Here is a 27,818-nt window from a genome sequence, read left to right as displayed (position 1 = left end):
CCGTCTAACACATAGGAAGAATTTTCTGATAGCTACCATGTTAATTTTGTAATTCTATCAATGCTCGGCAGAGTAATATTAACAGTTATTAGAATATTCTTGGTATTCACGTCTGACGTGCAGCACAGAGTGCACCTACTTTTAGAGACATCCATATGGCAAGGAAATAACACTCCAAACTTTACCAGTATTCATTTCGTAGAAACTTCAGTTTTACACTCGATTGAAAGTCGAGGCAGAAAAGATAGACATTTTACTAAGTAAGCATATTTTAGCACATTTCTGTCACTGAAAACGTTTAGACTCGTTGGCAAACAAGGCGATTGATCTCTCATTCCCGGATTTGCCCAGTTGCGACAGTTCTTCTTCTTGGTCATACTGGCTTCTCTGTCTTCGTAGCTATGCATGAGGCTAGGGCTTTACTTTAATAGTTATAAGTCATTTGTATTCTTGCTCTCCACACAAGGTTAAGGCTTCTGTCTTCTTCAATGGAATGAACTAAAAAGTTGGAAACTGTGTACGGAGGTAGCTTTGGACATTTGTTTTGAAGGCTGATAAGTTGTAGACAGGAGGGAAACAGGTATCGTCGAGTTCCGTAAGTTTGCTGTCCGGTGAAAGAAACTATTACTGTAGAAGGACTTTATATATATTTAAGGCCACGTGTACGGTGGGTGGATGAAACGTGCGCGCCAGGCTGTGGCCTTATATGCGTCACCTCCGTTCAGACATGTTTCTAAAGACATGGATGAAAAGCTTGTGGCAATTTGTAATTGAAAGGGATTGGTATTTGCTATGAGGGGGCAAAACCCTGAGCTATGTTTGTGTCCAGCACCACAGCATTCTCGCTCGGATTGACATTTTGATCAAATGGGTGACAAGCAAATCGTGACTGTTGATTGTCATGGCAACACATGTGGCAGGTGTGAAGCCGTGGTAACACTGACGTACAGAAGCAAAATACAATGTACTACATTTTCCTCAGTTGTCAGTAGACCCGAGAGATTATTGTAGAAAGTCATGTAGCCGAAGTCGTCATGAGTTAGAAGAAAAGGTGGAAAGCCCCAAATCAGTCCTTCTTGCCATAGGGAGAGGAAAGGGCTGTCTTGAGGATGAACGAAAGCACCGCGAACTTCACCGGAGGAAACTCCACGGTGTTCGAGTCTTTCTGGCCTTGCTTCCGCGGGCAGCTAGAAAGCAACGTTGACTACGACCTGGCGGTAACTTCCTGTACTCATCTGCCAGCTCCGCATCTGGACGAGAACCGGAAAGTCGGGATCATCGCCGCCACCGTCGGGACAGTCGCTCTCCTCATGAACGGCGCGGTCCTGGCCGGGGTGCTGAAAAACCACCACCTGTCCAAACCCATGCACCTGTTCGTGGCAAACCTGGCTGTGGCGGACTGCGCGGCAGGTTTCTTCTCGTTCTTCTTCTGTGCCATTTTCCAGACGGAAGTGCCTCAACCACTGACATCAGTGAGCGTAGTCTGTACCTTCCTTTTAGTGCTGGTCTTATCAGCAGTTAGCGTGGTCCTTCTATCCGTGGACCGTTATCTGGCCATCCTCCACCCGATATTCTACCAGACCCGCATGTCCAAGCGACACGTTGCCGTGAGCTTGGGGATCGCATGGACAGTTTGCGTGCTTGTCTGCTTGTCCCCTGCCATGGGCTGGAACTGCATCGATGTTGATATGAACACAGAGAACTGCATAGGGCAGGTACCAGTGGGCTACCTCATCCTTATCAACATCATCTTGTTCATGGCCGTAGTGATAGTGATCTTCACCAACGTCAGAATCTTCATCGTACTGAAGCGGCGCATCTCTAGAACCAGACCCATGGCTACCGAGAGCCCTCAAGACAACCTCCCCGCCGCAAGACGCAGGGAACAACGACTTGCTGCAAGAAAATTCCAGCACCTCCTACACAGTCAGAAGAAGCAGGTGACAGTTGTCATTATTGCAGCGGTGTTCGTCGTAAGCTGGCTGCCGCTCTGCATCGACATGGTGCGGCAGTTTTTGTGCTTTGCAAGGGTAGACTGTGAGATGGAGGCAAAGCCAAAATGGGGGATGTTGATCGGTCTCTGCAGTTCGGTTATCAATCCGGTCATCTACGCACTCAGGATCGAGAAGATTCGAGACGCTATGCATCGTAGGGCGCGACGACTCGCCAACGCGGTGCGTGAAAAGTTTGGCTGGTCATCGAATCAAGTGGTGAACATTCAGGTGGTCGGAGCGCCGCGAGGAATGGGAACCGCTGGACCGAGTACGGGCAATCGGACTGACCAGCCGGCCAGACGGGTATTCCCTCGAAGACCAACAGAGAATCCGAGAAACGCACAGAGCTCCAGTCGCGCAGATGTGCTGTTCGTAGCCCCGCCAAAGTCAGTGCAGACGCCAGCTGTTGAAGCCTTGGCCAGCGTGGAAGACATCGAGTGAGCAAGGTAAACTGATCTCCAAGGAGAATCGTTTTTGTTTAATACTGCTGTGAAATTGAATGTGTACAATTGTATTGAACTATTTCTTGACCCGTTCAGTTGCATGGGTCGTCTGATTGGACAGTATGTATATTTCTGAGTGCATGTCTTTTGTATTGTAATTTTTGTTTTCTGCACAGTTATGTGCCATAACCTGTATACACTGACTGATAGTAGTGGTAGTAGTGGTAGTACATTTGCGGGTCATGTGAATTTAGCTTGTTTTCAAGAATATGAAAATATGTCATTTATCAAGGGGTAATATCTATATCTATTATCCGGTAAAACCGCCCTTCGGCGTGACACGCCAGCTTCACATGGTGAACAACCCGTTATACATGTGTATGACACATTCATTCCATGAGTGGAAAAGAAATTTCATAAACAATTTTCCTATTATCTACCTGGCTGAAGAAATGTCTTAGTCATAGACGGTTGTACAGTTTTGTTGTGTTGCGTTGTTACAATTTCAACACTGATGATTATGAATGTAGTTAACGTCATGTGTACAGCGTACGGAGCCGTGTGTGTACAGTAAGTAATTTCAGTCACATTGTCATATTCATGTTATTTATTCTCTTGTGCAAAAGCGTTGTACATGTATACCTTAGCCTACAGTGGTACAAATAAGCGGCAAGTGTATTCTTCTCTGTGATGTTCAAATAGCTGTTGTCGGTCCTTTTCATCATGAAACCTTGTTTGATGTGTTGAAATAAATGTATAAATTGAGACTTTGTCCGCCTGAAGCTTGATTTGTTGTGGAAAACGATGGCAAAAAAACTAATTCAAACTCCAAACGGTTTTTCTGAATCAAAGGATTGAGATTTTGATTGGCCTCCTTTATCAAAGCTCACGAATATAATAACGACCAGACTTAGACGCAAACCAAACTCAAACTCGGAAGAAGCACGGGGCTTTTTGGATACTAACTTACTCTGGGAGCCAGACTTGTAGCGGTATATTGTTTAATGGATGGATGGATGGATGGATGGATGGATGGATGGATGGATGGATGGATGGATGGATGGATGGCGAGTAGAATTAGCTTAATCAACAGGGACTAACCGTTAGTAGAAGCAAAATTACCCAGTACACTCATAGCCTGTGCTTTTTACCAGTCCGCTTGAAGCTTATTCGTACATGGGACGGCCGGCTCTACGTCACCAACGGAACTGACGAATGTAAAATATTGCACTGTTATGTCTTTATACCTTTTTTGGCATGTATCTATTGTTTTTTCTTTAAACTCTAAATGGATAAACAAACAAACTATCCTTTATAACATGACCATGCTGGAGCCGACACCCTGCCCAACGCAACGACGCTCGCTGGATGGCAACACACTACTCACGAAGCTGGGCGGGTTGCAACATAATACTATAGTTAGCCTTGATGTGGAAACTATGACGACTATACAGTTTGAGCAACGAGCTTGTTGAATAACATATAGATATTAGCCACCCTTTAGATAATAGCTGTCACATTTTTCAGGAAACTCTTATCATTGAAGTGAAGCCATTAGTCAACTTAAGAGGGAAGCTGTCATATTTTTCGAGAAAATGCTTTGTCAGTTTAGTGAAGCTACATGAACCACTTTCACTTTGCAGCCCAGTAATTGTACCAGGCTTAAGTAAAGCTGCATAAGTGTCCGGGTACTAGAAGTACAATTTATGTCCATTTGTATCCTGACAAACAGCTTTTTCTCGTCACAAAATTGACCTTGTCGGCCTTTGCTTTGAAAGAAGCCGTGGAGTCAAATCCACAGAAAATTATAACCCAGTCTAATTAAAGGGATCTACGTAGGTAAACTTCTGTTAGTCAACATTAAAGAGAAGCTGTCATATTTTTGAGGAAACCCCTTTATTTATCAGTTTAGTAAAGCTATATGTACACAATTATCAAACACTCTTACTTTGAAGCCCAGTAAATAATTGTACCCAACTCGACGAAAGCTGCTTGGGTGACAGGGAACTAGACGTGCAATTTGTATTCATGACAAGCCCACTCGGGCAAACAGCTTTTTCTCGTTACTAAAACTTCGCCTGCCTTTGTTGGCCCAAGTTGTAGTCCTCATTTGACCTGCTTTGAAAGAACCTGTGGAATCAAATCCACAGAAAACTGTAACTCAACCTGCGATTTGAGGGATTTTTTGTAATATGCCATGGCTATATGGATTGGTCCACACAAAATGATAAAGGACTTCACTTGTGACGTACTAATTACATCAAAAAGCAGTTACAAAGACCAATGAGCTTGCAGCTTGATGAAAGCTCCTTACTCAGACGAATCGCACGGAAACCGACTCGCACTAGTACAAGCACCATGCACCATCTCAGCAGCATTTTGTCACTCATAGCCCCCGCATCCTCATTTTAAAATTAATTTCCGGCCTAATGCATGTTGAGGGCGCGATGCGTGGGTGAATGCTTTTTGGGTGGAGGATAAAGGCTCTACCATACCTAAAAGGTGTACTATGTGACATTCGGGCCCTAAAATTGAAAGTATTCTCTAGAACAAAACCTTTATGTGAATGACTTATACAACACGTTTTTTTAGCACATTTGAATGTGAGGTCAATATTCTTAATGTTTGTGATCTGTGAAGAAACCAGCTGCACATGACAGCAACATGCTGACCACCGGTATATCCTGAATAGGGTAATCAGTTAGGCAGACTCCATACTGGCCAGATAAGAGCACAGGCAAGATCTTCGTCTTTGGAAACACTAACACTAACACTCATATCTTTTAATAAATCAAATCAATTTTTTTTACTTCAGGATGGATATACATGTACTTATGAACTTAGTCTATCTTGTAGAGTAACAACAAACGTAGGTTATTTTTCCCTTGAAAACTGCACGAAACGTTTTAGAAATGAGGTTTTGCAGAAACTACACTAAAAGTATTAAAAGGCACCCCGGCCTTCTCGGCAGTCAGGCTCCACAGGTCATTGGCAGTGGCCATGTGATGGTTGAAGGATCGCAACTTTTAAATATGTTTGTATGGCGCAACAAGGAGTTCCTTGGGTGCAATGGTGTTGTAACAGCTCTCTCTGAATATCCGTGTGTAAGGCTGTAGGCTCGATTTACCTCATGATCTCTATGTAAGGAAATGGTAGAAACATCTCATTTTTTAGCGTTCTACTGTCATGATATAGTGCAGTTTAAGACTAAAACATCGCCAGAGGATCGACAATTTCTTCTAGAGCCAAACTAAGCATAAGCTAGTAGAAATCATTTTCTGAAATCGAGTATTCAAAAGATTGTAACTTTTGACAGACGACTTGAGATGACAGTTCCTTTATAATTATCCAGGTATCCAAGCAATACCGTGGTGCACGGCCTCACACCTGCTTATTAGCAACCAAACAAGGCATATTTTTTTAACCCTCTGTGTCAGCTCATTTCCGTGGGAACCACCCTGATGAGTCAATGACGTTCGCTCGCTTTGACTCTCTCCCCGTGATTAGTGGAAGCGAGCGCAAACTCCTGTGGTGGTACGCAGGTTTGGCCAGTCTTAACTGGCAATTAGTGAGTTTGTTTATACGTTTGGTACTGAAATGCGCCGAAGCGATGAGAGCACAAGGAATAACATGTCACTCATTGCCGGAAGGCACAGTTAGGTGCACCAACTTCAATCTCCAATTTGTGATAAAAATCGTATTGTTAGCAATTAAGATTTTTAACTATGGTGTCTTTTTGAATTGCTGTACTTAACTCTTGGTGCAATTCTCCCTGGAGGAGCATATGTAAATGCCAACACAATTCAGACTTAACTAAAAGTCTGCAACGTGGTATGTTAATAAAGATTTCAAGATTTCAAGATTTCAATCTACATTTCAACCACCAATTTACAACCACTCGTTTTGTTTTATATTATACGTAATATCATATGTATGGAATGCCTTTTAAATCATATCATTATTTTCCCATTTTCGGACGATCAAAAGTCAACTATTTTACGGAGACGTGTGATTTTCAGAATTATGCTCTCCTTTTTCTTAAATCTAGGAACCTATTTTCATATTTCCTCACCTGAATCATAGCCATCAACACGTTGATTCAACTGACGCACAATCCTTCATTTTCAGTTTATAGTAGTGTAGATTCATTCCTCAAGCTACCGACATCTTGCACACTGCAGTCGTCCCTCAGAAAGACATCTGGAGCCATATGATTCAAGTTTTGAACTTTTATTCAGCCTGTCGGCCAAACTAGTTTTTTTATTTTCGTTAGCCAAATGCATGATATCTATAAGAGCTCCACATATAACTATGACACTATTGTTGCACACTTTTTCTTTACATCAAAATCAATGTTAACATTCAGATCACATACATCATTATTTTTCATCCATACTCGTGTGTACAAAGATTGACTGACACATTGGGCTTGGATATGGTTACAAGTCACTGTTTAAAATGCTGACATTGAACACCCTATATTCATTTGATTCGACAAAAAAACAAAACGTGTGACGCTACAAATATGCCCCTCTTACTTAAACCATACATTGTACACAGTTGATAGAAAGTTGGTCTAGTGATGACATAGACAGCTCCAATCATATAGATATACATAGGAAGATAAATGAAGCTGAATTACTTTAGATAGTGGATCTGACGAGTACTGACGAGTACTGCTCTGTATTTTTAACCGCGTTACAGATTGCTCATGTCTATGTTCTGTTGGTCGTCGACGTTAACACGATTTCTCCTACAGCACACGTTGTGCAGACAAGAGACCACAGATATCGTTGTCTCTTTCACAGCTATACGAAAGGACTTTTGGCACACGCTGTACACTACAACGTCCAGAAAGATGTTGGACAGTCCTATCCAGGCTGACCAAAACACGAAGGTTGGCAGATCATCACCAACGGGCAGCTGGCTTACGACGAAAGCACATACAGCTGGAAGTTGCATTATTATCTGTACGAGGGTTAAAATTAACACAACCTTGGCGTACGACCGATCGCTGGTGTCATTCTGGGGCGCGGGTTGGTGCTGGGGTGCATTCTGAGGTGGAGAACCCCCAGCCCCAACCACGTTAATGTAGATAGCGGCCTGTGCGGCCGGTGGCTCGTTTTGAGCGCACAGTGCTCTCAGGATCCGGACAACACAATACAGCGTAACGATAAGAGGACTACATATTATGATAAACATAACGGCGCTAAACCATATGTGGGCCTTTAAATCATATGATGGTAAGGCCATAACTGGATCGTAATACACGGGAACCCCGTACACTGTAGAGAAGATGTAAAAAGCGTATACCCCAGCCCAAGTTGAGATGAGAAAGATCCAGGCCTTCTTGCGAGACATGCCAACTCCGTCGTTCTTGAGAGCACAGAGGCGATCTACATTCAGACCTATAATGACAACGATTATACAGTGTAAGTGATATGCTGTGGATGTCTTCAAACAACAATATCTATGAAAATATGAAAAAAACTCTTTTCCCATTTTGAGTGCAATGGCAAAATTCTTTGTATATTGCCTGAGCGCAATCTTCAAAGCACACACTGCACGAAGAGCGGGATTTGATAATAGCAAACATTTCTGGTAATGGTTGCTTTTGGGATTTGGTACTTGCAACAACGATTATCAGAGTTATATAGGATTTATCACTACTTATAAGGCAACCATTTCTCTATGCAACCGTCAGACCAAGGACGTTATATAACGTTACATAGGTCAGACCTACCAGGGAAATAATCTTGTAATAGCTTAAATAACATCGGGCGCTGGGTATGGAGGGCTTATTACAGAATAAAAGTGAGATTTACCAATGGCACCAAACACATCCAGGAAATCTGGGAGTTACGAATAAGCGGCAAAAGCATTCAGAACATCTGTTGCATCCAGAACATCTGTTCTAGTACAGCAGTACAGTAGCCCTGGAGACTCCAAATGCGTGGACGTTTCTGCCGATGTCTTTTACACGTAACGCTAGTTCACCTTTATCCGTGGGGTGACCTTTATCCGTTGCCTTTAAAAACAGCACATTTAGGACTAGGATTATTAAGGCTGCTGACAGTGGTTTCAAATTTGCAATATTTTCAAAATGTTCCGACTTTAAACCACCGTCCACCTACTGTATATTCCTAAAACCGTTTTTTGTACAAACAACGAATATAGGTTACCCTCGGATAAAGGTGAACCAGCATTACGTGAACAAATAAAAGATATCAGCAGAAACGTTCACGCCCATTCGGAGTCTCCAGAGTTGGTACAACAGATCATGGTATCATTGAATTTGAAGAGTAGAAGCTGTACCTGCGAGAGCGAAGGCAGTTGTCGCTACGGAGGACGCTCCTATGACTACAATAGCCTGTGCGGCGGTGTGTGAGTACACCCACTCCCCGGCCCGGGCTGGCGCCACCAGGAACGGGAAGATCGAGCCATGTAGCAGGTCCGACCAGGCCATGGAGGCGATGAAGAGTCGACTGGCGGACGGGAACGTCTGTCGTCTGGTGGTTGCGACGAGAACGAGGAAGTTGCCGACGATGGCCAACGCGGCTACGGTGATGATGGCGGCGGGCTCCGCGGGCAATCTCGCTGAAGAGGACACCGCATCGGACGCGTTGGTCGTGAAGGGTACGTTTGAGAAATTCATATCTCTATAAATTGCCGGCGTTTGATTCGTTATTTGGATGTTGTTTCTGTAGATACTGCTGGATTGTTCGAATGTTTTTCAGTACAAATAACTGTTGTATACGATACGACGAAAAATATTACTCAACTGGTCTCGGGAGAGTCGAAGGCAGTTATGAAGCGTAGAGCTGAATAACGCGTAGCTGATGACGTCATTTATCGTCCCTCTTTGAGTTCCATATAGCTTGAGCTTTGTTGCCCTGTGTAGATTTGAAAGTGCTGGGTTAGGGGTTAGGGACAGGGTTAGAGAATTACTGACGACACGCTCAGAGCTTTTGAGTGAACTGGTGAAAACATGTTTTTTCTTTAGAATAAGCTACCAGTCGAGTGTGGCCCGTAAAATTTAGGATGTATGTATTCTTACGACGATAACGAAATGTTTGCCGGCGATGGCCAACGTGGCTATGGTGACGATACGGGCAATCTCGCTGAAGAAGACACCGCATCAGACGCGTTGGTCGTCAAGGATACGTTTGAGAAATTCATAGCTCTGATTGCCGGCGTTTGTTCGTTATTTGGATGTTTTTTATTCACATTGACAGATAACACAGACGTAGTTGTGGCGCACTCAAGTTATCAACTTATATTCACGCCACCACTATAGATACACATATACAAGGACATAAACATAACTAAGCGAAATACAGAATAAAAGAAGATGTAAACAATACTGATAAAAAATGGAAATTAAATGATGTGTATAACAAAAGTTGATATGCGCGCGTGTCCGATCCTCTACTCCAGTAAAAAAAGGTCAAAATTTACAGAGAACTAAAAAGCTCGGAAGAATAAATCAGGATGTAAAGCGTTTAGTGGTTGTAATGAAATTTTTGTTTAAAGTTGTTGTATACTGTATTCTGATGGATGAAACGTTTTTCAGTACAACAATATGATGGACAGCCACTCCTTCTGGAGAATGGGGCCGGGAGTCTACAGCTTTGGCGACCTTTGTTGACGGGCTTTCCTCGCCTTTCTCTTCGCCTATGATATACGGTACGACTCCATTCGTCCGTTCTCGTGAAAGGGTAGAGCTGAATAATGTTAGCTGATGACGTCAAAATATGACGTTGTATCGTCCCTCTTTTGAGTTCCATCGCTTAAAAGCTTTGATGCCCTTAGTATGCCCTTTTTTCCGCAACTGTTATAGCTTATTATACAGGTAGAGGTTTTAATGTATATGTATGTATCGTTTGTGTACCTATGGGTTTTAACCTGAAATAAAGAATAAAGAATAAAGAATAAAGGAAGAAACAAAGTATATTTGAAAGTGTCGGGTTAGGGACAGGATCAGGGACAGTGACTATGTTGACAAGACTTTTTTCGTCAGATGGATGACTCGCTGCTGTGAGTCAGTTTTCTTATTGTGTTGGGACAAAGTTTAAACTTTTTCACTATGGAATTTACCAACACAGATGAACTTTCATTCGGACTTCTATCGACCTCCTGTTTTTGATTGGGGACCTCCGATTCATCTTACTAGCGGTGGTGCGACCCCACAAGTGAACTATATAACTAACGTTATATAACTAGGTATCTCGCCAACGTAACCTCCTGGCACGGTATCCAGGTTTGGGCCAACCCTATTACGGCCTTCACATTGAAACCGAATCAAAGAAATCAAGCAGAACCAGTCGGAATGAAGAATTTGCAAAATTCGTAGCACGGTACCCAGGTATGGGTCAGCATTAACTGGCAATTGGTGCTCCTGTTTATACGTGGAATGACCATGACCAAGGGCATAGAGGTCTAGGTAAAGTTCGAACTACAATCACAATCTTATTTCGTATTCCTTACTATAACCTTGTTATTTTATATTTCGAAGTTCAATCTTGTTATTTCATGTTTCGAAGTGCTATCTTGTTATTTCATATTTTGAACTTCAATCTTGCTATTTCATATTTTAAACTATAATCTTTTATTTCGTATTTCAAACTACAATCTTTTTATTCTGTATTCCAAATCACGATCGTCTTTATTGCATATTTTGAACTACAATCTCTTTATTTCATATTTCGAACTACAATCTTGTTATTTCATATTCTCAAGATTCCGAGATCAAGATAAAAGTTCAAACTGCAGCCTTCTTACTTCATATCATACAACAGTAACAACGGCCATTGACGGTTTTCATCAATACTCATCTATATCTTTAAAAACAAGCTGAGTACTTTTCCAGGGGTGCCTAAGTAATCATACGATCCTTACGGAAAACATACGATCCACTACTAGGAAACATACGATCCTTACGGAAATCATACGATCCACTACTAGGAAACATACGATCCTTACAGAAAACATACGATCCACTACTAGAAACATACGATCCTTACGGGAAACATACGATCCACTACTAGAAACATACGATCCTTACTAATCTTTTGGACCAACGCATGGGTCACGTCACACAAGCGGCAGATTCACTATGGTGGCCTCGGGATTGCTTATTATTCGTTACGATATCTTTGCGTACGGGCTTATCACATCCTCCTAAACACCAAAACCCCAATCTACACTGCTGACTTCTTAGCCGGCAAGAAAAGGAAGTTCTCCAGAGTCCGCCACCTTGAATTTGCCGCTGATGTCACGTGGTCCAGCAAATTAGTAAGGATCGTATGTTTCTAGTAGTGGATCGTATGTTTTCCGTAAGGATCGTATGTTTCCTAGTAGTGGATCGTATGTTTTCCGTAAGGATCGTATGTTTCTTAGTAGTGGATCGTATGTTTTCCGTAAGGATCGTATGTTTTCCGTAAGGATCGTATGTTTTCCGTAAGGATCGTATGTTTTCCGTAAGGATCGTATGATTACTTAGGCACCCCTCATGTCCATAGAACACGTCAGCCAGTCAGGGATGGTCTACGCACTCAGGCAGGTAGGCCTTACGTTTCACTTCACTGCAAAACCCATTTTCCCTCGCAGACACCCCCCGCTGGGCCCGGCTCAAAACACATCCCCGGCCTAATGTATACTGAGGACACAGGCTACTTTTTGCGTCTTGTAGTCATCTGGTCCCGTCCCCAGCACAATTAATATTGTCTGCCATTTAAGTGATAAAAAACAAGATGGGATTACCCCATAACGAGAGATCAAGAAGTCAACATATATAACTAACAGGTATAAGCTACATGTATCAATATTAGTGTACTAATCTAACATTGTTACGCACAATACAAAATATAGTGGCATAGACCGTTTCACATTGTTATTGCAGGACTTCTCTTCTGCATGGCATTGCAAGGCAGTAACGTTACATGTAACGTTAACGTTAACGTTATATAACGTTATATTGGCGTAGGTGGACAGATACGGAGTCGGGACATGATAGAAGTAACGCCGCATTGAATACACGGCACTGAACTTTAATCCAACACATTCCAACAAATTCTAAACTGAACCATGAATAAACAAGCGGGCTTTAGCGCATTCTGGAAACTGTTAAGTGCATTGTTTACTATGTTTCCCCGGCCATTGCTACACATGCATTGGTCAGCCACTTTCTGTTGTGTCGCGAGAAAATAACATTTCAAAGACAGTGTAACTGATAGCAAGTCCTTTGGGATTCTATTCCCAGTGGAACTTTAATCCAACACAATAATATAACAAGGCTGTTTATCTATGGATTTCATATTTACAACGACAAATTTGTATCAATCGGCAGGCACTTACTCAAGGTTAAATTGGCAAATCGGCATGTCAGTAAACTGCTGATAGCAGCGATCAAAACACGGCCCGAAAATACATCAACCAGCGGCAAATCCGTTCTGCTGTTCCACTACACAGTTATGACGTTCTATCAAACTTTTCATCCGTTGTTTGGTCAGCAAATGGTGGCAAAATACGTTGTTTGTGAATGGCTCCCAAAAAATATCCCTGCAAAACACAGTACAAACTCCCTACAGCACGTCCCCCATGTGGGGCTGTAATGGTATCGCCAGTGAGATCCGTCCTACTGGCCTTTGGATGTGATCACTTTCAAAAATAGGGGTGAAGGGGCGTGCTGAAATATGATTCAAAATGGCGCGTGTTCGGATTTCCACTGAATTTGTGTAACAAAGCCTGGCCCTGTACTTTAAAGAGGGATACTTCAAGGCATGTTGGTTGTGTTGGATGGACAGTATATTGATATTTCACTATATTTACTGTGATGATGATTGTGTAATGTGAGGACGAAGAGTAGGGTTGCTTGAAAGTACAATCGCTGCCCTCTTCCCACGGCTTGATTAACAGCATGAAAACATACCAGAAGATTGATTAACTTTTCGCTGCAACATGCGATCTTTGTGAGCTCAAACTTACAAGGTTTTAAGTCGTATACCTTACTGGTCTTGTAAAGCACTCAAAAGAATTTGCAAACCGGAGCTAGTTTTTGACTGACAGATGGGTTCTGAAAAGTGTTGGATTAAAGTTGCGTTGGATTAAAGTTCAGTTACTTCTCTACTTGTTTCAGGTTATGTTGTTCCGACGGTGTTGTCACATATGGTCAATAACTTTCTCCTTTCTTCATTATGATAAGGGAATATCATCAGGAAATAGTATTTCTAGTATTTGAAAGTTATTCTACTTGTAGCCACCTGTTGCAGAGAGAATACTGTCTACCAATCAGGGCCAGCTTCAGAGTTCAAAGGTCGCCAGGTTCGCGCCAAACACTGGGAGGATGATGTCAGCACTAAACTATCCGTTTCAAAATCCATCCGCCGATCTCAGTGAGTCCCTTGAACTTCCTTCGACAAATACATCGTTGAAATGTCCACTAATTTTCTTCATCAGAAAATACACAGCCCAGTTGTAAAATACTGATGGCAAACATCTGATTGATGGCATTTTACTTCGTCTTATCACATGGTCTACTTTTTCCGGCGTCAGGATTTTTTTACGTTGTAAACAGTCCCCATCACAAGTTACAGTGATCTGTTCATGTACTGATCGATGATCGGTCACGTACTTCTCAGGAGTTTATGTCGAAGTTTTACGGAAATCGGGGAGTTTGAACAACCTTCTAGGTGAGTAGCCATCTTATGAATGCTCCCTTGTACTCTCTCTGAAATTAGAGGGCTGTATTTTGGTTTAGGGGCCGGTAAAGGGCATGTAATCGGAAGGGGGTTCGGGGGGACCGCCCCGTATATACGGATCGCCCAACGGCCGGTCGGTTGATTTCAACAACTTCGAGCTCCGTGTTGGCAGCTAAAATCTGCGATTTCCTTACTTGAATGCCCTCTTCCTTGTTAAATCGTACTACAGATGTGTAGATTAGCTATAAATGGTGCTAAGGAGGCACTAACTGTTGCTAGATAGTCGTATTCACGTTTTTAACACCTCCCTATTGTCTGGCGGGCTTGTTATTTTACAGACATGCAAATTTGTAGGTGTTTAGAACCTGGTCACTTTCACTAGTTGTTATTAGGCCCTATGCCCCAAATACACCTTCCCTAAAAGGGGGTATGTATTTTATACATATTTGTTAGGCATTCATACCTTTGTGGTACTTAAATGTTTAGATCTGTAGCTATGTTGTCACTGTTTAGCTATTACTTCCTCGAAATGGACATGGCCTCAATACCTGGAACTGGGGTCATGTGATGTCTAGGAAGACAGCTAGGGCCTCTAACTGTAAAAAAAAATAAGTTCTTATCAAGAGTTTGTTGAAATGCTCACTAGTAGAGAATTGGTGCAACATTTTATGGTCAGTATTACTGTTGCTGATATGTTGACAGTGGGGACTATTAAAACAGTGCTGTTGTTTTTGAATTTGAGGAAACGGATTCTCAAAAAAAATGGCGGTCAAAAACCTGTTTTGGCCACTGTTGTTCAAGTAACCTTAAAAAATCAAGGTGACGTCATACTTAAAACTTGCCCGGGCAGTGTTTATGATTCCGACAAACCTTACCAAATGTGTTGACAGGATTGTCATAGGTAGAATTGACATATGCAGAAGGATTTAGATATTTGCTTATTTACGATAAATGATTCAGCAGCAACAGTTGTGAAAATGATGTCACAGACCAGGTTTTCACTTCTGACTTAAAAAGTTTTTGTCTTTGACAGAATGTGAAGTTGATGCCATGTTGCTCTACTGTTAAAATGATACAGAGATTCTGAAATGTATACAAGATGACAAGTTTGTGTTCTCTTGTGTTGTGAGATAGGCTGGCATGTCGTTGTCGGAATTGTTTGCTACGCCACAACAATATGGCGGCAGTGCAGTGTATCCGCCTTATCAATGTTTACCGTCTGGGTTTGGTTGTAAAGCACGGAACAGGAACTACTGTTGTAACTTGTTACTAGTATGTTTTATGGCAAAATTTATGTAGCATCTAATTTTTTTATTGTTAAGCAACTTGAGCTAGAAATGAATTTCAGCATTCAGAAATACAAAAACCACAAAGGAAGTATGTTTGGAATTCCTTTATTCATTGCATGTTTAGTGAGGGAAGGTTCTTAACAATAGCTGATTTATAACTCTACCATTACATAGATGCTTGAAGGACTCGCTTTCTCTCTACCAAAATAATAAAACATTGTTTCAGTATAAGACTTGATAAGCTAGATCAACTATGGACTACCTTTACAACAATGACATGGTCCAGGTTATAAGATTCCTCTTTACATGCTACAATGTATGACCTCCAAAATATATACTAAACAGGTTTTTATTTTTCATCCCTTGGGACCTGTTGAGTTGATATTTTTCATGACATGGGTTGAGTTAGCATTTGACTTGAGTAGAACATTTTCAGGTCCAGTTGCTTTGAGTTTGAGTCTTGCTAGCTTTCAAAGAGCACCTAGCAAAACTTGTATCACCCTCTTCCAAAAACAAGACATTCAATGGTGTATATGATACTGTGCAGACTGTACTACTATGATACCCTGAGCACCCATATAGCTAATTTCATGATCTAAGTCACGATCTTTCAACCTGAAAAAGGAACTTGACAAATCGTCTGGACAGATTTAAGTTGTCAAACTTGACATTTAACAGTATCAGTCTTGTATCTATATAACATGTGACACTTGTGTTATACAGTCACACTCACTCACCATCCATTGTACAATTTGTAGGAACGGGCATGGTTTAAGGTCGTCAACTCCCTTAATTAAGAAGCAAGGTAAAACTATTGAGGTCGCAAAAACTGCCTACAAGTACAAGTACAATGAAGCCAAACGTCTCGCATAGCATGCTGTCTAGCTGGCCAAATCTGCAGTGGAGAAAGAGACTTTTGCTTATATACATTAGCACTTGTTATTGTGTGGTATGTTGCCTTCAGGCTCTCTCTGAGTCTAAGCAATGCTGACCTTTGAGTTCATTTACATACACAACACAGACCTAAACGCCTTGTTATTCAACATCCGGGAACTTTTGTTTTTGGACACGGGGAAGTAGGAGGGGACCCGCCATCTTGCATTCTTTGTAACTCTGTTTAGACTTGAACTTCTTTGGGGTTTTATACAGCAATCAGTAGTGCTGGGAGTCAAATTTTGTAATCTATATCTGCAGTGAGGATACACATACTGTTATTCAGGTAAGCTAGGTTGCATTATGTTGTAGATTATTGCATCAGGCAGGTAGACTGATACAGTGATAGGCTGTCTTGGCGAGATTGGTGTTTTTTTTTTTAGAAAGACGAAAAGTTTCTTTGTTCTTTATTCTGTCTAAAGGCTAAAAAACATGGGGTCTTCTAGGAAAGTTGTTTAGATATATAGGATTTTGAAATCAACAATCACAGAATAGTATGTGCAAAAAGTATATTAGAAGGATGAATTTCTGAGACTTTGCCAAATGTTGACAGAACATTTTTGAAGTGGTGTCGGCATTTTATCAATTGAATTGACATAGGTTCCAAACACATTGTACTAACTGTTGTAAAGGTGTGTTTATTTCCATGTCTTTGTTTGATGATCTGTGAAAAACAATTTAGGGGGTGTCAAAATCCAAACAAAGCCATTGTACGAATTGCTGAGTAATGCCAGGTACTTCCCCTTTCATGTGATCAACTGTATTTCCTGCTTAATGTGTAAAAAGCTACTGGGTGTCTTAACAGATGTGATACTTGCACAATATATGTGGTACTACGTATACAGTAGAGTAGAAGCCACTTAATTGCACACCGGATTATCGCACACTTTTGTTAACTGCACGGATACCCTAAATCCCAAAACAGTGCGGTCCAGTTAGATAAGTTCGCATTATTGCACCAGTCAAATAATTGCACGAAATGCACTGGCAAATAGTCCGCGCAATTAAGCGGCTTCTAATGTATTGTCTTGTAACACTAACAGTGATACAAATGTTTCAAAATACTTGGAAACATGGTACTTCCCCTTCCATTTCCCCTTTCTCTTGTCAGACAGATTTAAAATGCTGCTGTATGTAGATGAATACTAGTATATGAAGTTGAAGGACTTCATTTTTCTTGGCAAGACATATCTTCCAAAATTTATTGCAAGGTTGAGATGTAGTTTTTTCCCCTCGGGTAATGCATTTGTACTCAGATGATTTATTAATTACCTGATAATCGTTTAGCTTGTAGGTTTGCCCGTGTACATGCTGGTCATTTGTGTAACTGTAATATTTTGTATGGAATGGATTGGTAGACTAGTACATCAAACTTCCTTCTTTTTTGTTGTTGTTGGAAACATTGGTGTCCAATACCAAAAAGCTTACACTGGTAATTGTATCCTCCTGTGAGTGTTTAGATAAATACATAACCACTACACCCCTCTTGAAATTGCTAGATGGAACAGGCCATAGAAACTGGTGAGTCATTGATCAGATTAGAGCCCATCCCATGGAAACAAAGTGAAAGTACATGTACTACATATGTAAGTAGGGCCTGTGATATACCATACAGATATATTTATGTGGGCGAAGCCTACATTTTATTTTTGCTCAGATATTCTTCCAAAACACAGGAAAAGCTGGGGCTGTTCCATGCTCTGTACGTTTCAAGCTTTTTGAAAGGGAAAGATTTGCTGCATTTTCGCGAAAATCTTGCCTTTCTAGCTGTTTCTTCTCTTGCGATTTTTACTTTCTTTTCCCTTCGCCCACATCCTGCATTTTTTTCAAAAATGTTGCCTTTCTAGTTATCATAGGCATTTCTCAGAAACTCTTCTATTGTAGAAAAAAAATCCATCCCCAAAAGAAGAATGATGTATGCATGTAGCTATAAGACAAATACATGGTTTGAAATTAGCGATTTCATTTGTATTCAAGCTACATGTTCAACTGTAGATTGACCTCAGGAAGGCCATCTTTGAGTCACACAATGTTAGTATGCAGAAGAGGGTCCATATGCCTGGCATAAACCCAAGTTACAAATGTCTTCAAATATATATTACCAAGAAGTAAGACATGTATTATAATTAAGTTGTACATCAATCATTTTTTTAACGCAAAATGGTTATGTGGTTGATTGACATCAACATTTTTCTGTTTTCCATTTATGATTCTTCCTTGTTTCCTCCTATAGATGTGAGGCATGGCCATCACCGGTAACTCTGACAGAGATCATACAACTCCAAAGGAGGCCCATTTGAAAGAAAAGGAAGAAAAAGAAAAGTCAGATGCATCCAAAGATGTCCCCGATTCTTCCCCTGATCCTTCAGTCTTGAAGGATAACGGCACAGACAGAGTGCTGAAAATCCTCACAGTCACTGACAACAGGTACATCAATGAAGCAGAGCAAGAAGACAGCATCAAGGCTGGAGTAACGGAAACTGACATCTTTGCAGAGAAATCTGATGATGATGACAACTTACAGGTGAGTTTTTATTTTTTTAATTTTTTAATCAAACAAACATAAATGAACAAGTACAAACAAAATGACAGTGTACACGAGCTAGGTCAACTTTAGTTAGCACCACCATCAAACAAGAAAGTTACAAAGATATATCAAGTCATGAACGGACAGATGAATGTAAACAATGTCTTAATTAATTGGTGATAATTTGTAGAAGTCAAATCCTGACTCCCCCTCTGTAGGTGTCTGGTAGGACACTGATTGATTAATCAAAGTTGTGTGATTTAAGAGGGTGCAAAACAACCAGTTTGTACAATGTAATTCAAGTCAAACCATACATTTTGTAGTATAGACTTTGCAAAGAGGAGAATCCAAACAAAGTACAGAGTGTTTTGAAAGCACCATTAGAAAGAGACTGTATGTCAAAAATGTGTCCTACAGGTGAGTTTGCCAGATGAGAAGGAGGATGACAACACCACCACCTCTCAGCCTCAACAGTGTGAGTTGTGGGTGAGCCTGGCATCCAATGAGAAAGAAGCCACGTCATGCACCATCACCACACAGCCCCAACAGTGTGAGTTGTCAGTGAGCCTGTCTAGTGAGAAAGAACCCACTTCATGTACCATCACCACACAACCCCAACAGCAAACTGGCAAGCAGCAAGTCTCCGACTTTGTCGACGAAGACCAGCAGGGATGGAGCAAGGCTGATCTCGAGGCAAACTGTGAGAAGAGCGATGTAGAAGGAGAAGAAGAAAATTGCCCTCCTCTTACAAACTGGTCCAGCGACCCTTGGGCAGTTGCCAAGGTGCTGCTCACTCAGTACCCAGAAGTCATTCTGCATCTTATGAGTGACGGAGCTCTCGAGAAAGATTCTGCAAACTCCTCAGAGAGTCAAGACAAGGAGAAGACAGAAGACTTGAAGGAACCCGACCCTGACAAGGATGTCGAGGAAGAGTCAGAGAAGATTGACACCTTTGCAGACGAGAATTCTGCCTCCAGTTGCCATGACAACAGCACGGAAGATGTGGAGGAGAATGAAGCTGTCTTTGAAAAGGACACAGAGGAGGCTCTGGAGAAGACCATGAAGGGAACCATGGGGTGAGTGCAGAATGATGTAGTTTGCAACAATTTTCAAGCATGTTAGCCCACATTAAGCAACTACTTATGTTCTTATACTATAAGTTATAGTGTGGGATTTAACTAAAAAAGGAGATATTATCGTACAGTACTATAAATGCATTTAAGTTAGCGGGAGTTCGATATCCCGTCAGCGGGAAAAAGGACCTTTGCAGTGGTTTTAAGTTTGCGGTAGCACCATGCTCTATAGTCTCTTACTGCCATGGAAAAATGTTTGCGATGGTTTTAAGTTCACAGTGAAGTGGCCACCGCGAAAACCGCAAACATTAGACCACTCACTGTGAAAGTTTTTGCATTTACAGTGTCATATGAACTCTCCAAGCAGAGGATCGACTCCGGCTGTTGAAAGACACGTTTTTAGGCATTTTATCTGGCTTTCTATTTTGTACCATTTGCTTTATGTTTGGCCACCAGAGAGATAATGGTACAGAATAGAAAGCCAGATAAAATAGAAAGCCCGATAAAAAGCTGGAGCCAAATCTCTGGTTGGAGAGTACATCATATGGACAAAATGCACATGTATAAAAGCATGCTATGGGCTTTTTGGGTATGAGCCAACTCTGTGCCATAATGTACAAATGTATGTTATGATGGACGTTATGTCAATGCTGGTTGGAATCTGAGAAAGTATAGGCCAAGCTATAGTTATGACAGTGAATAAGTGCTCTTTCCACTTTTTGGTAAAGCTAACTCCATGCAATAATTTACAGGACCAAGGCACATGGTAAGAAGCAACAGAAGCTGAAAAAGAGGACACCCACCAAGACTGAGCATGACAAGAAGAAGCCAGCACATGCTGGGAGAAGGGCTTTCAAAGGGGGTAAGTACCAGCACCATACTCGGGGCTTGAAAGACTTTTTTCTGCATACCTGCACCGGTGCAGGTAACATTGAAAATTCCCTGCACCAGACAAATCTTTCCTGCACCACTCTAAATTTAGAAAGTATGGATCATACTCAAATTGTTCTTTATAGGTGGTAACATTCAATACAGCTAATAACAATCCACATGCACCTACATCATATGACATTTATGTATAAAACCCAGTACATGGACCAGTGCAGGATACGTGCAGGTAGACACCAGAAATACCTGTACAGCTCCAATTTTACATGCACTAACCTGCTTATGCAGGTGGTATTTTGAACCCTGATACTGAATGACTTGGGATGTTCATTTTACTGTTGTAGCATTAGTAGCCATTCCTTAAAAAATAAACTTTGTTTCAGCTCTTTAGTATATGTAATAAGATTTTTCATTTGAACCTTGTAATGACTAATGTTTGTATGTGCCTGGTATTATGTATTATGAAGACTTAAGTTATAACAAAGGCTTTTCAACTTCATTTCTTTCTTTTTGTAGACAAGAAGCAGGTACTCAAACAGAAGACAAGGAAGCATTCTCCAAGATCACAGTGTGCTGTTGTGAAAAGGTACGTTGTAACACTAAATGTACTCAGTGTATTTCTGAAGTTTCAAATTATTTCCTTTTGTGTCTTAGAATATTGTTGTTTAGGCTTCTGTTTTAGTTGAGGATTGTTATATTATGGTCACATAAATCTTGGAGGGAAATAGAGTATTGTTAAGATTAAGGACATACTGCTCTTCATACTGTCATTTTACAATTACTTACTGTAACATATGACTGGTTTGTTTAGTTCAAAATAACAACAATGACACGGCAGCCAAACGGCTGAATTGCGACACGCCATTACAATCAGTTATCATTACAGTGGTCGTTAAAATTGAACATAGATAAGCAAAGCTCAGTCATACAGTAGACACATACTGGGGCACTTTTCTATTCTGATTTTAATGTGTGACTGAAGGACACACATGTGAAACCTAATGGAAAACATAGCTAATATCCATGACCAGTTGGTGTGATTGATTACCATGAAACTCAAGAGAAACTCATTGGAATCACAGTCGCTAATTGGCCATAAGGAAAGCTTTCAGATATATATCCTCCAGAGCAAACATTAGAAACCCTCTGACTAGGGAAAAAATGGAACATACATACAGGAGATATCTCCTCTTCTGCAGGGTGTGTTTCTCCAGTGTTTCCCCAGAGTTTCTACTAATGAACTGTGCTTTGGAAGGAATAGTGTTATTGTACATTGAACGTAACATTGACCTTATGAATCCCCTCATCAGGCGGCAGTTCCACAGGAAACCTTCGAGGTACAAGAACAGCCACGGCAGGAGGCGAGGCAGGAGGGGAGGGGGGCGGCAGGCAGCCAGGAGAGCACCCGGGGACAAGAACAGCCAACAGTCCAACTCTGGCTCACAGACACAGGTAAGGCCACAGGAAATCTATAAGGTTGTATGCAACAAATAACATAGAAAACAGAATTTTGTATACATATATATCCTCAACTGTCTTTGTTTTACAGTCTCAACCTAGCCATACAAATTGATTTGATACAAGGTGCCTTTGTTGGCAAAACTTTAGCTGTTGTTACAGTCTTTCACAAAATCTTATATCTAAATGGCATATGTTAATGTAGCTCAGTATTGTGTTTATATTACTTCTATAGAAGAAGGAGATAGAGAAAAAAAGGAAGCCTTTTATGTCATGGTAACACTTACAGAAATATGTTTTGTTTATGTTCCATTCAAACTCACATTCTACCATTGTTGTGTACAGACCACATCGAGCGCTGGCTCCCCAAGTGCCCCCCTCCCCCTTCATCGCACCACCAGCCAGTCCTCAGCCAGTGGTGATGATGGTGATGGGGACCCCCCTAGGAGACCCCCCTCCTCCACCCTACAGAGGACCCCCCTTGATGGACAGGTGGTCATGAAGAGGGAGGAGACAGCAGAAGAGGAGGAACCACCAGAGGACATAGTCACCACATTGGTAAAGAAATAACAAATTGTCTTCTTATTGATTGTGCTTTTAAGGACTAAATTGCCTGTTGTAGAGATGGCTTCAAAACAGGAAAAGGAAACTTGTACAGTAAACAAAAGATTTATTAAGCTAAAACCACTAAAAGAATGATGATTGTTGGACAATTGCAAATACACAGTAGAAACTTAATGGCCGTACATGTCACAATGAATTATTAAAAAAAACATTAAAACTTGACAATGTCTCTGAAGATGAGTTTGATGTTTTTCCAGACTGCCCTGCTGAGCGACGGTGTCGTGTTTCCAGAGCAGGATCAAGTGCAGCAGTTCATCCAGGCGCTTATGACCTCGTATCTCCATCGCCAGCACCGCGGTGCCGCCAACTGGGCTTCCTGCAACTGCTCGTCGTGTAAGGTGGTCCACGGAGCCGTCAAACACGTCACGGCGTGTTCCAAACCCGCCGGGCAGTGCGAGATCTGTACTGCGGTGTTCTACTGCGCTGTATCCCACTCCCGGGCTTGTAACACCCACCGCCTGTGCCCCATTGCCTTCTGTCGGGATGTGAAGATTAAGCTTCACGAGGTCGACCCGGGGCCGGTGGGAGGAATCGCTGAGAAGCTGTGGGGCTTCTTAAAGATCACGGTCAAACGGGCCGCACCAAGGTCTCACCATCAGCCTGATCTGCAGTATGGAGCTAGTGGCCCAGCCAGCCTTCCTGTCTTCCCAGGGTATCAGCTGCGACAGGAGTACATGTCTCTGCCCTACGGCCCGGGCACCCAGCCGCCGCCGTCACTGCCTCCATCCGCCATGCTTGGCGCTCGCCCGAAGACTCTCGACATCAAACCAGCAGGTCCTCCTCTTGTAGGACAGCAAGTGAACACCTTCGGGCAAGCTGGGCAGTCTGTCATGCTTGGTGCCCGACCAAAAATGACCCAGCAACCACTGCCACCGTCATCTGAGCAAGCTGACCCGAAGAAAAAAGAAAGGAAGCTACCTGCCTGCCTTAGGCCTAGAGGAGGCAAGAAGGAGCCTGAAAACTCCCCAGCAGCACCTGTTGCACCCCCTCGCAGACGTCGGAAGAAATCCAGCATCGACCCTCAAGAACAAACGCCACAACTTCCTCAAGGACAACAACCACCTCATTCTCCACCACCACAAGAAGATGCTGCACAGAATCCACCAGAGGAGCTTCACTTCAATGTAGGGGCTTTGGAAGGCTTCTGTCATGATGACTTCCGGCTGGAAAATCCGATAGGCCGCCGCGACGTCAAGCTTCGACACATCGAGTCTGGCGGAGAAACAGACGCAGACGACGTCACCCAAAACAACCGTGCTGCGGTGCATGCCTACTTCCAGGACAGGTACGGAGAGATGACTTTCAACGACAACGAGCTGCCGTGTCTGCAGAAGGCCACGGGTGGTGAGGAAAGACGAGAAGACCTTGTCGCGACGCGCGGCGACTATCTCCAGCAGCGGAGTGTGCAGAGCCTCGTCAGCTCTTCCATCCAGGTATTTATTTCTTTGTTTCTTTAGGTATTTATTTACATAACGTCAAAGACAATGATCGAAAAGGACATTGGAATGTTAGGATCTCACTCACTCACTCACTCATTCTCTTGAACATGGTGCGTAGAGCCGACTGCATGCACTAGAGTTCTCCACCGCCCTCGGCTCAATGCTGCAAGCTTTAAGGTATTCCATGAATGACAGGTCTTACTGGAAAAGCTTTATCTAATGTACCTCACCGGTGTGAACCAGATACACGAAGATGATGATGATTTCTGTTTTTCTTTATACAGGGTAGGCATGCTTAGTGCTTAGCACACTGCTTTACAGGCGTTCCCTGCATGTATAGAATAACATAAACAGTCTTACTGTAGGAGACGACTCACTCCATGCATATGCACCTCTGTACACAGGTAACATCATCAGTGAGGGGGCTGCTTCCATCCTACAACAACACATTATATAACTATAGCCAGGTGGTGGCGCCACCCCCAGACGGACTACAACTACAAGTCCCGTCAACCACAGCCCTCCCCGACAGACTGTCCCAGCTGGTCTCCACCATGCCCTCCCTCCCCGCCGAGGCCATCTCCAGCCTCCTGAGCATGGTACAACAACCGGTGCTGCCGCCGCTCGGAGCGGTTTCCGTCGTCCCGCCGCGACACGCGTCCATCTTCGCCGCGCACTGGGAACAGCTGGCGGAGGAGCTGCTGACGACAAACCGCAGAGTCACCAACCAGGAGCACGAAGGTTTGTTTGTTAGTTTCGCACTTAAAGAATATAACAATAAATACATGACAATGAATTATAAATTAAAGAACATAACTGGGCAAGGGAGGCCCAAAAGCTTCTGCCTTTACTAAACAAAACAAATCAAAGAAAATAACACAATCAAATAAGTATGGATATTTAATGAAATAATCAAATGAAATGATAGAATGTAAACATATCTAAACATTAAAAAAGGAAGTGTAAAGCAATTTAATGTGACTCTTGAATGTAGCAAAAGAGGGACTCAACTTAAATGTCTTATTCAAGGTTTCGTCTTGGATCTCCATGCTGAGAAGCTCCCACCATGTGATGATCAGTTCCGTCTGGATCAACATTGGTGGAGCATCATGGAGCTGGGCAGCGGCAGGTTCGGAACTGTATACCTCAGCTGCCTGGCGTCGGAGGAGCAGGAGTTTCACTTTGCTGCTAAGAAGGTTGGACAATTCATAGTTCTTGTTCTCGATGTCTCACATAATCGGCAAACAACCGTTTTTACGAGCTGTGTAATACCACACTGATATTAGTATGTGTAGATTAAAAGGGCATTTCACTCCAGAAGCATTGGAGGAGCAAGAGTTCCACTTCGCTGCTAAGAAGGTTGGAAAATTTATACCTCTTATTCCCAATATCTCACATAAGCCAACTTTTTTTTTACAAGCTGTGTACAATGTTAGACCATACTGATATTAGTAGTGACCATTAGATTGTAGATTAAGATCCAAACTGGTCAGAGGAGCAAAACTTGTTACTTTTCTACGAAGACGGTTATAATTTGAAAATTCAGTTCTTGATACTTCACGAGTGGTAAACTGGCTGCCTTACAAGCTGTGTTAAAGCATACTGATATGTATCTAACATTGATTGTTAGATTGAAGGTTTAAGACTATATACTGACAGTTTCTCCATTGTTGCTTTACGAACGCATTGTCAGAGGAGAACTTTTAGAAGTGTAGTCTCTCAAGTTATTACAAAGCCTGTAACATAGTGAATTTTTACCGTCTCCCAAAGTTGGATGTGACCCAAGTTCGGCGGGATGAGCTGGAGATCTGCTGTTGCCTTGACAACCCGTACATCGCTGCCCACTTCGGCGCCGTCCGGGAAGGGAGGGAGACCTACATCTTCATGGAGTTCCTTGAAGGTAGGTCTGGTTACCATAATGTAAATGGTTTTAGTATCCCACTGCTAAATGAATACTAATGTAAGTGTCTGTTAGTAGGTTGGGAATTTTCAACATCCTTGGTAACTCCTATGCAACCTAGTAGTAGTGATTTGTTTATTGACAAAATCATTTATAAAATCGGCATTGCAGTAAACATTGAATTGTGCCGAGATTTACAATCATGCCAGCTCTCTACCAACCTAGCCAAGTTGGTAGAGTGTCCACCTTGCATTTGGTAGGTCATGAGTTTGAGCCCTGGCAAATTCATACCAAAGACTGCTTTCTCTGCTTAGCACTCAGCATTCGTGAACAAGTATGGAAGGTTAACACCCAACGCTTGTGGACTAGCCTCCTGGTGTTGTGTGGCCCAGGGCTACTGAAACGGAGATGGGCTCAGCCCTATGCACTATTTGGTGCAGAAGGACTTTAACTTCATAGCTGTTGGATTTATTTATTTATTCAAAATGCGACGGTACATTACACAGACCGATAGGCAGCACAGCTGATTGCATAGGTCTACAAATAACATAACTTACAACGGTACAAGACAAATTTACATAAGACTATGTATACATAATGGTATTAGACAAATGCGAATAAAAATAATATGGAAGCCTGAAATCGAATGTTGGATAATTCTAAGGCATTGTCATGTTACCATCCAGGCTACACCTTGGAGAAGATCATCGACCAGTACCGAACCCTTCACCAGTACATGGCTCTGTTCTACCTGTGCCAGGTGTTCGAGGGGCTGGTGTACCTGGAGGAGCAAAGGATCGTCCACTCTGACGTCAAAGGTACTGTAAATGCAGAAACTTTTGCGGTGGTTTAATGTTCGTGGTTTTCGAGGCGGTCCCTTCACCATGAACTTAAAACCACCGCGAACATTTTCCATAACAGTAAGATACTACAGGGCCTGGTGCTACCGAGAAATTAAAACCACCGCGAAAATCTCCGCAAACTTAAATGCATTTACAGTAACACTGATGACCTGTTAAGTATTGGAGTGTGGGACTATGTCCAATAGGTGTAGAGGGGTTAAAGTCTATGAGTGTAATGTTCACCTTTTGAATTAGAGTAAGATCGTACCTTTCAAAATAGGTACACACAGAGGGCAGTAGCTCTCAAATACATAGAGAGAGAGGGCATACATCAGTTAGATTTTTGATATTTCTTCTGTCTTAATGGGAAATTTAAATTTACTGGTTTTGAATGAAATATAGATGAAAACATCATAAAGTTGATGTCTGCATTGATTTATCTATCTTAGGTATTGCCGATATCATCGCATCATAAAACAACATATAAATGTGGCTATAGGTACATATAAAGTAGAATATACACATAGGTTGTGGCTAAATTACAACAAGCTATTTGTAAACCAATCTAATGTTTTGCTGCCACAAGTGACAGTGTAAGAAGGCCTCTGAGTGGATTATCCGTTTTATATTCCTATTGTCTAAGATGTATTGTCAAGGATGTATTTGACAAAGGAGTGTGGAACTTTTTGCTTTAAATGTGTTAATACAA

The 27,818-nt window shown here is 42.1% G+C and overlaps 2 protein-coding genes and 1 long non-coding RNA gene across 3 annotated transcripts; all 3 read left to right on the top strand.

Moving 5' to 3' along the window:
- Window positions 1–1,109: 1,109 nt before the first annotated feature.
- Window positions 1,110–2,435, top strand: LOC118432829 (adenosine receptor A2b-like). The gene has a single exon (XM_035844450.1). It carries the CDS (start codon window positions 1,110–1,112, stop codon window positions 2,433–2,435), a length of 1,326 nt encoding a protein of 441 aa, XP_035700343.1.
- An 11,619-nt stretch (window positions 2,436–14,054) lies between these two features.
- Window positions 14,055–18,660, top strand: LOC118403692. Its single transcript, XR_004829676.1, has 2 exons — window positions 14,055–14,127; window positions 18,592–18,660. It is a non-coding gene; the product is annotated as an uncharacterized LOC118403692 (long non-coding RNA).
- Window positions 18,661–19,047: 387 nt separating this feature from the next.
- On the top strand, window positions 19,048–26,010 carry LOC118432828. Its single transcript, XM_035844448.1, has 9 exons — window positions 19,048–19,961; window positions 20,711–20,820; window positions 21,363–21,432; window positions 22,157–22,298; window positions 22,650–22,862; window positions 23,126–24,361; window positions 24,772–25,108; window positions 25,397–25,563; window positions 26,005–26,010. Exons 1-9 carry the CDS (start codon window positions 19,708–19,710, stop codon window positions 26,008–26,010), a joined length of 2,535 nt encoding a protein of 844 aa, XP_035700341.1. The 5' UTR covers window positions 19,048–19,707.
- Window positions 26,011–27,818: the final 1,808 nt, after the last annotated feature.

This window comes from Branchiostoma floridae, chromosome 16 (assembly GCF_000003815.2).
Source record: "Branchiostoma floridae strain S238N-H82 chromosome 16, Bfl_VNyyK, whole genome shotgun sequence".
NCBI lineage: Eukaryota > Metazoa > Chordata > Leptocardii > Amphioxiformes > Branchiostomatidae > Branchiostoma > Branchiostoma floridae.
The sequence above is the reverse complement of the archived record's forward strand: the minus strand, read 5'-3'. Positions and strand labels throughout refer to the sequence as shown.

Coding starts and splice junctions, on each gene's coding strand:
- LOC118432829 (XM_035844450.1), top strand. CDS start 1,110: ATGAACGAAAGCACCGCGAACTTCACCGGAGGAAACTCCACGGTGTTC.
- LOC118432828 (XM_035844448.1), top strand. CDS start 19,708: ATGAGTGACGGAGCTCTCGAGAAAGATTCTGCAAACTCCTCAGAGAGT. Junction 22,299..22,649: donor ACTCTGGCTCACAGACACAG/GTAAGGCCACAG, acceptor TGTTGTGTACAG/ACCACATCGAGCGCTGGCTC. Junction 22,863..23,125: donor AGGACATAGTCACCACATTG/GTAAAGAAATAA, acceptor ATGTTTTTCCAG/ACTGCCCTGCTGAGCGACGG.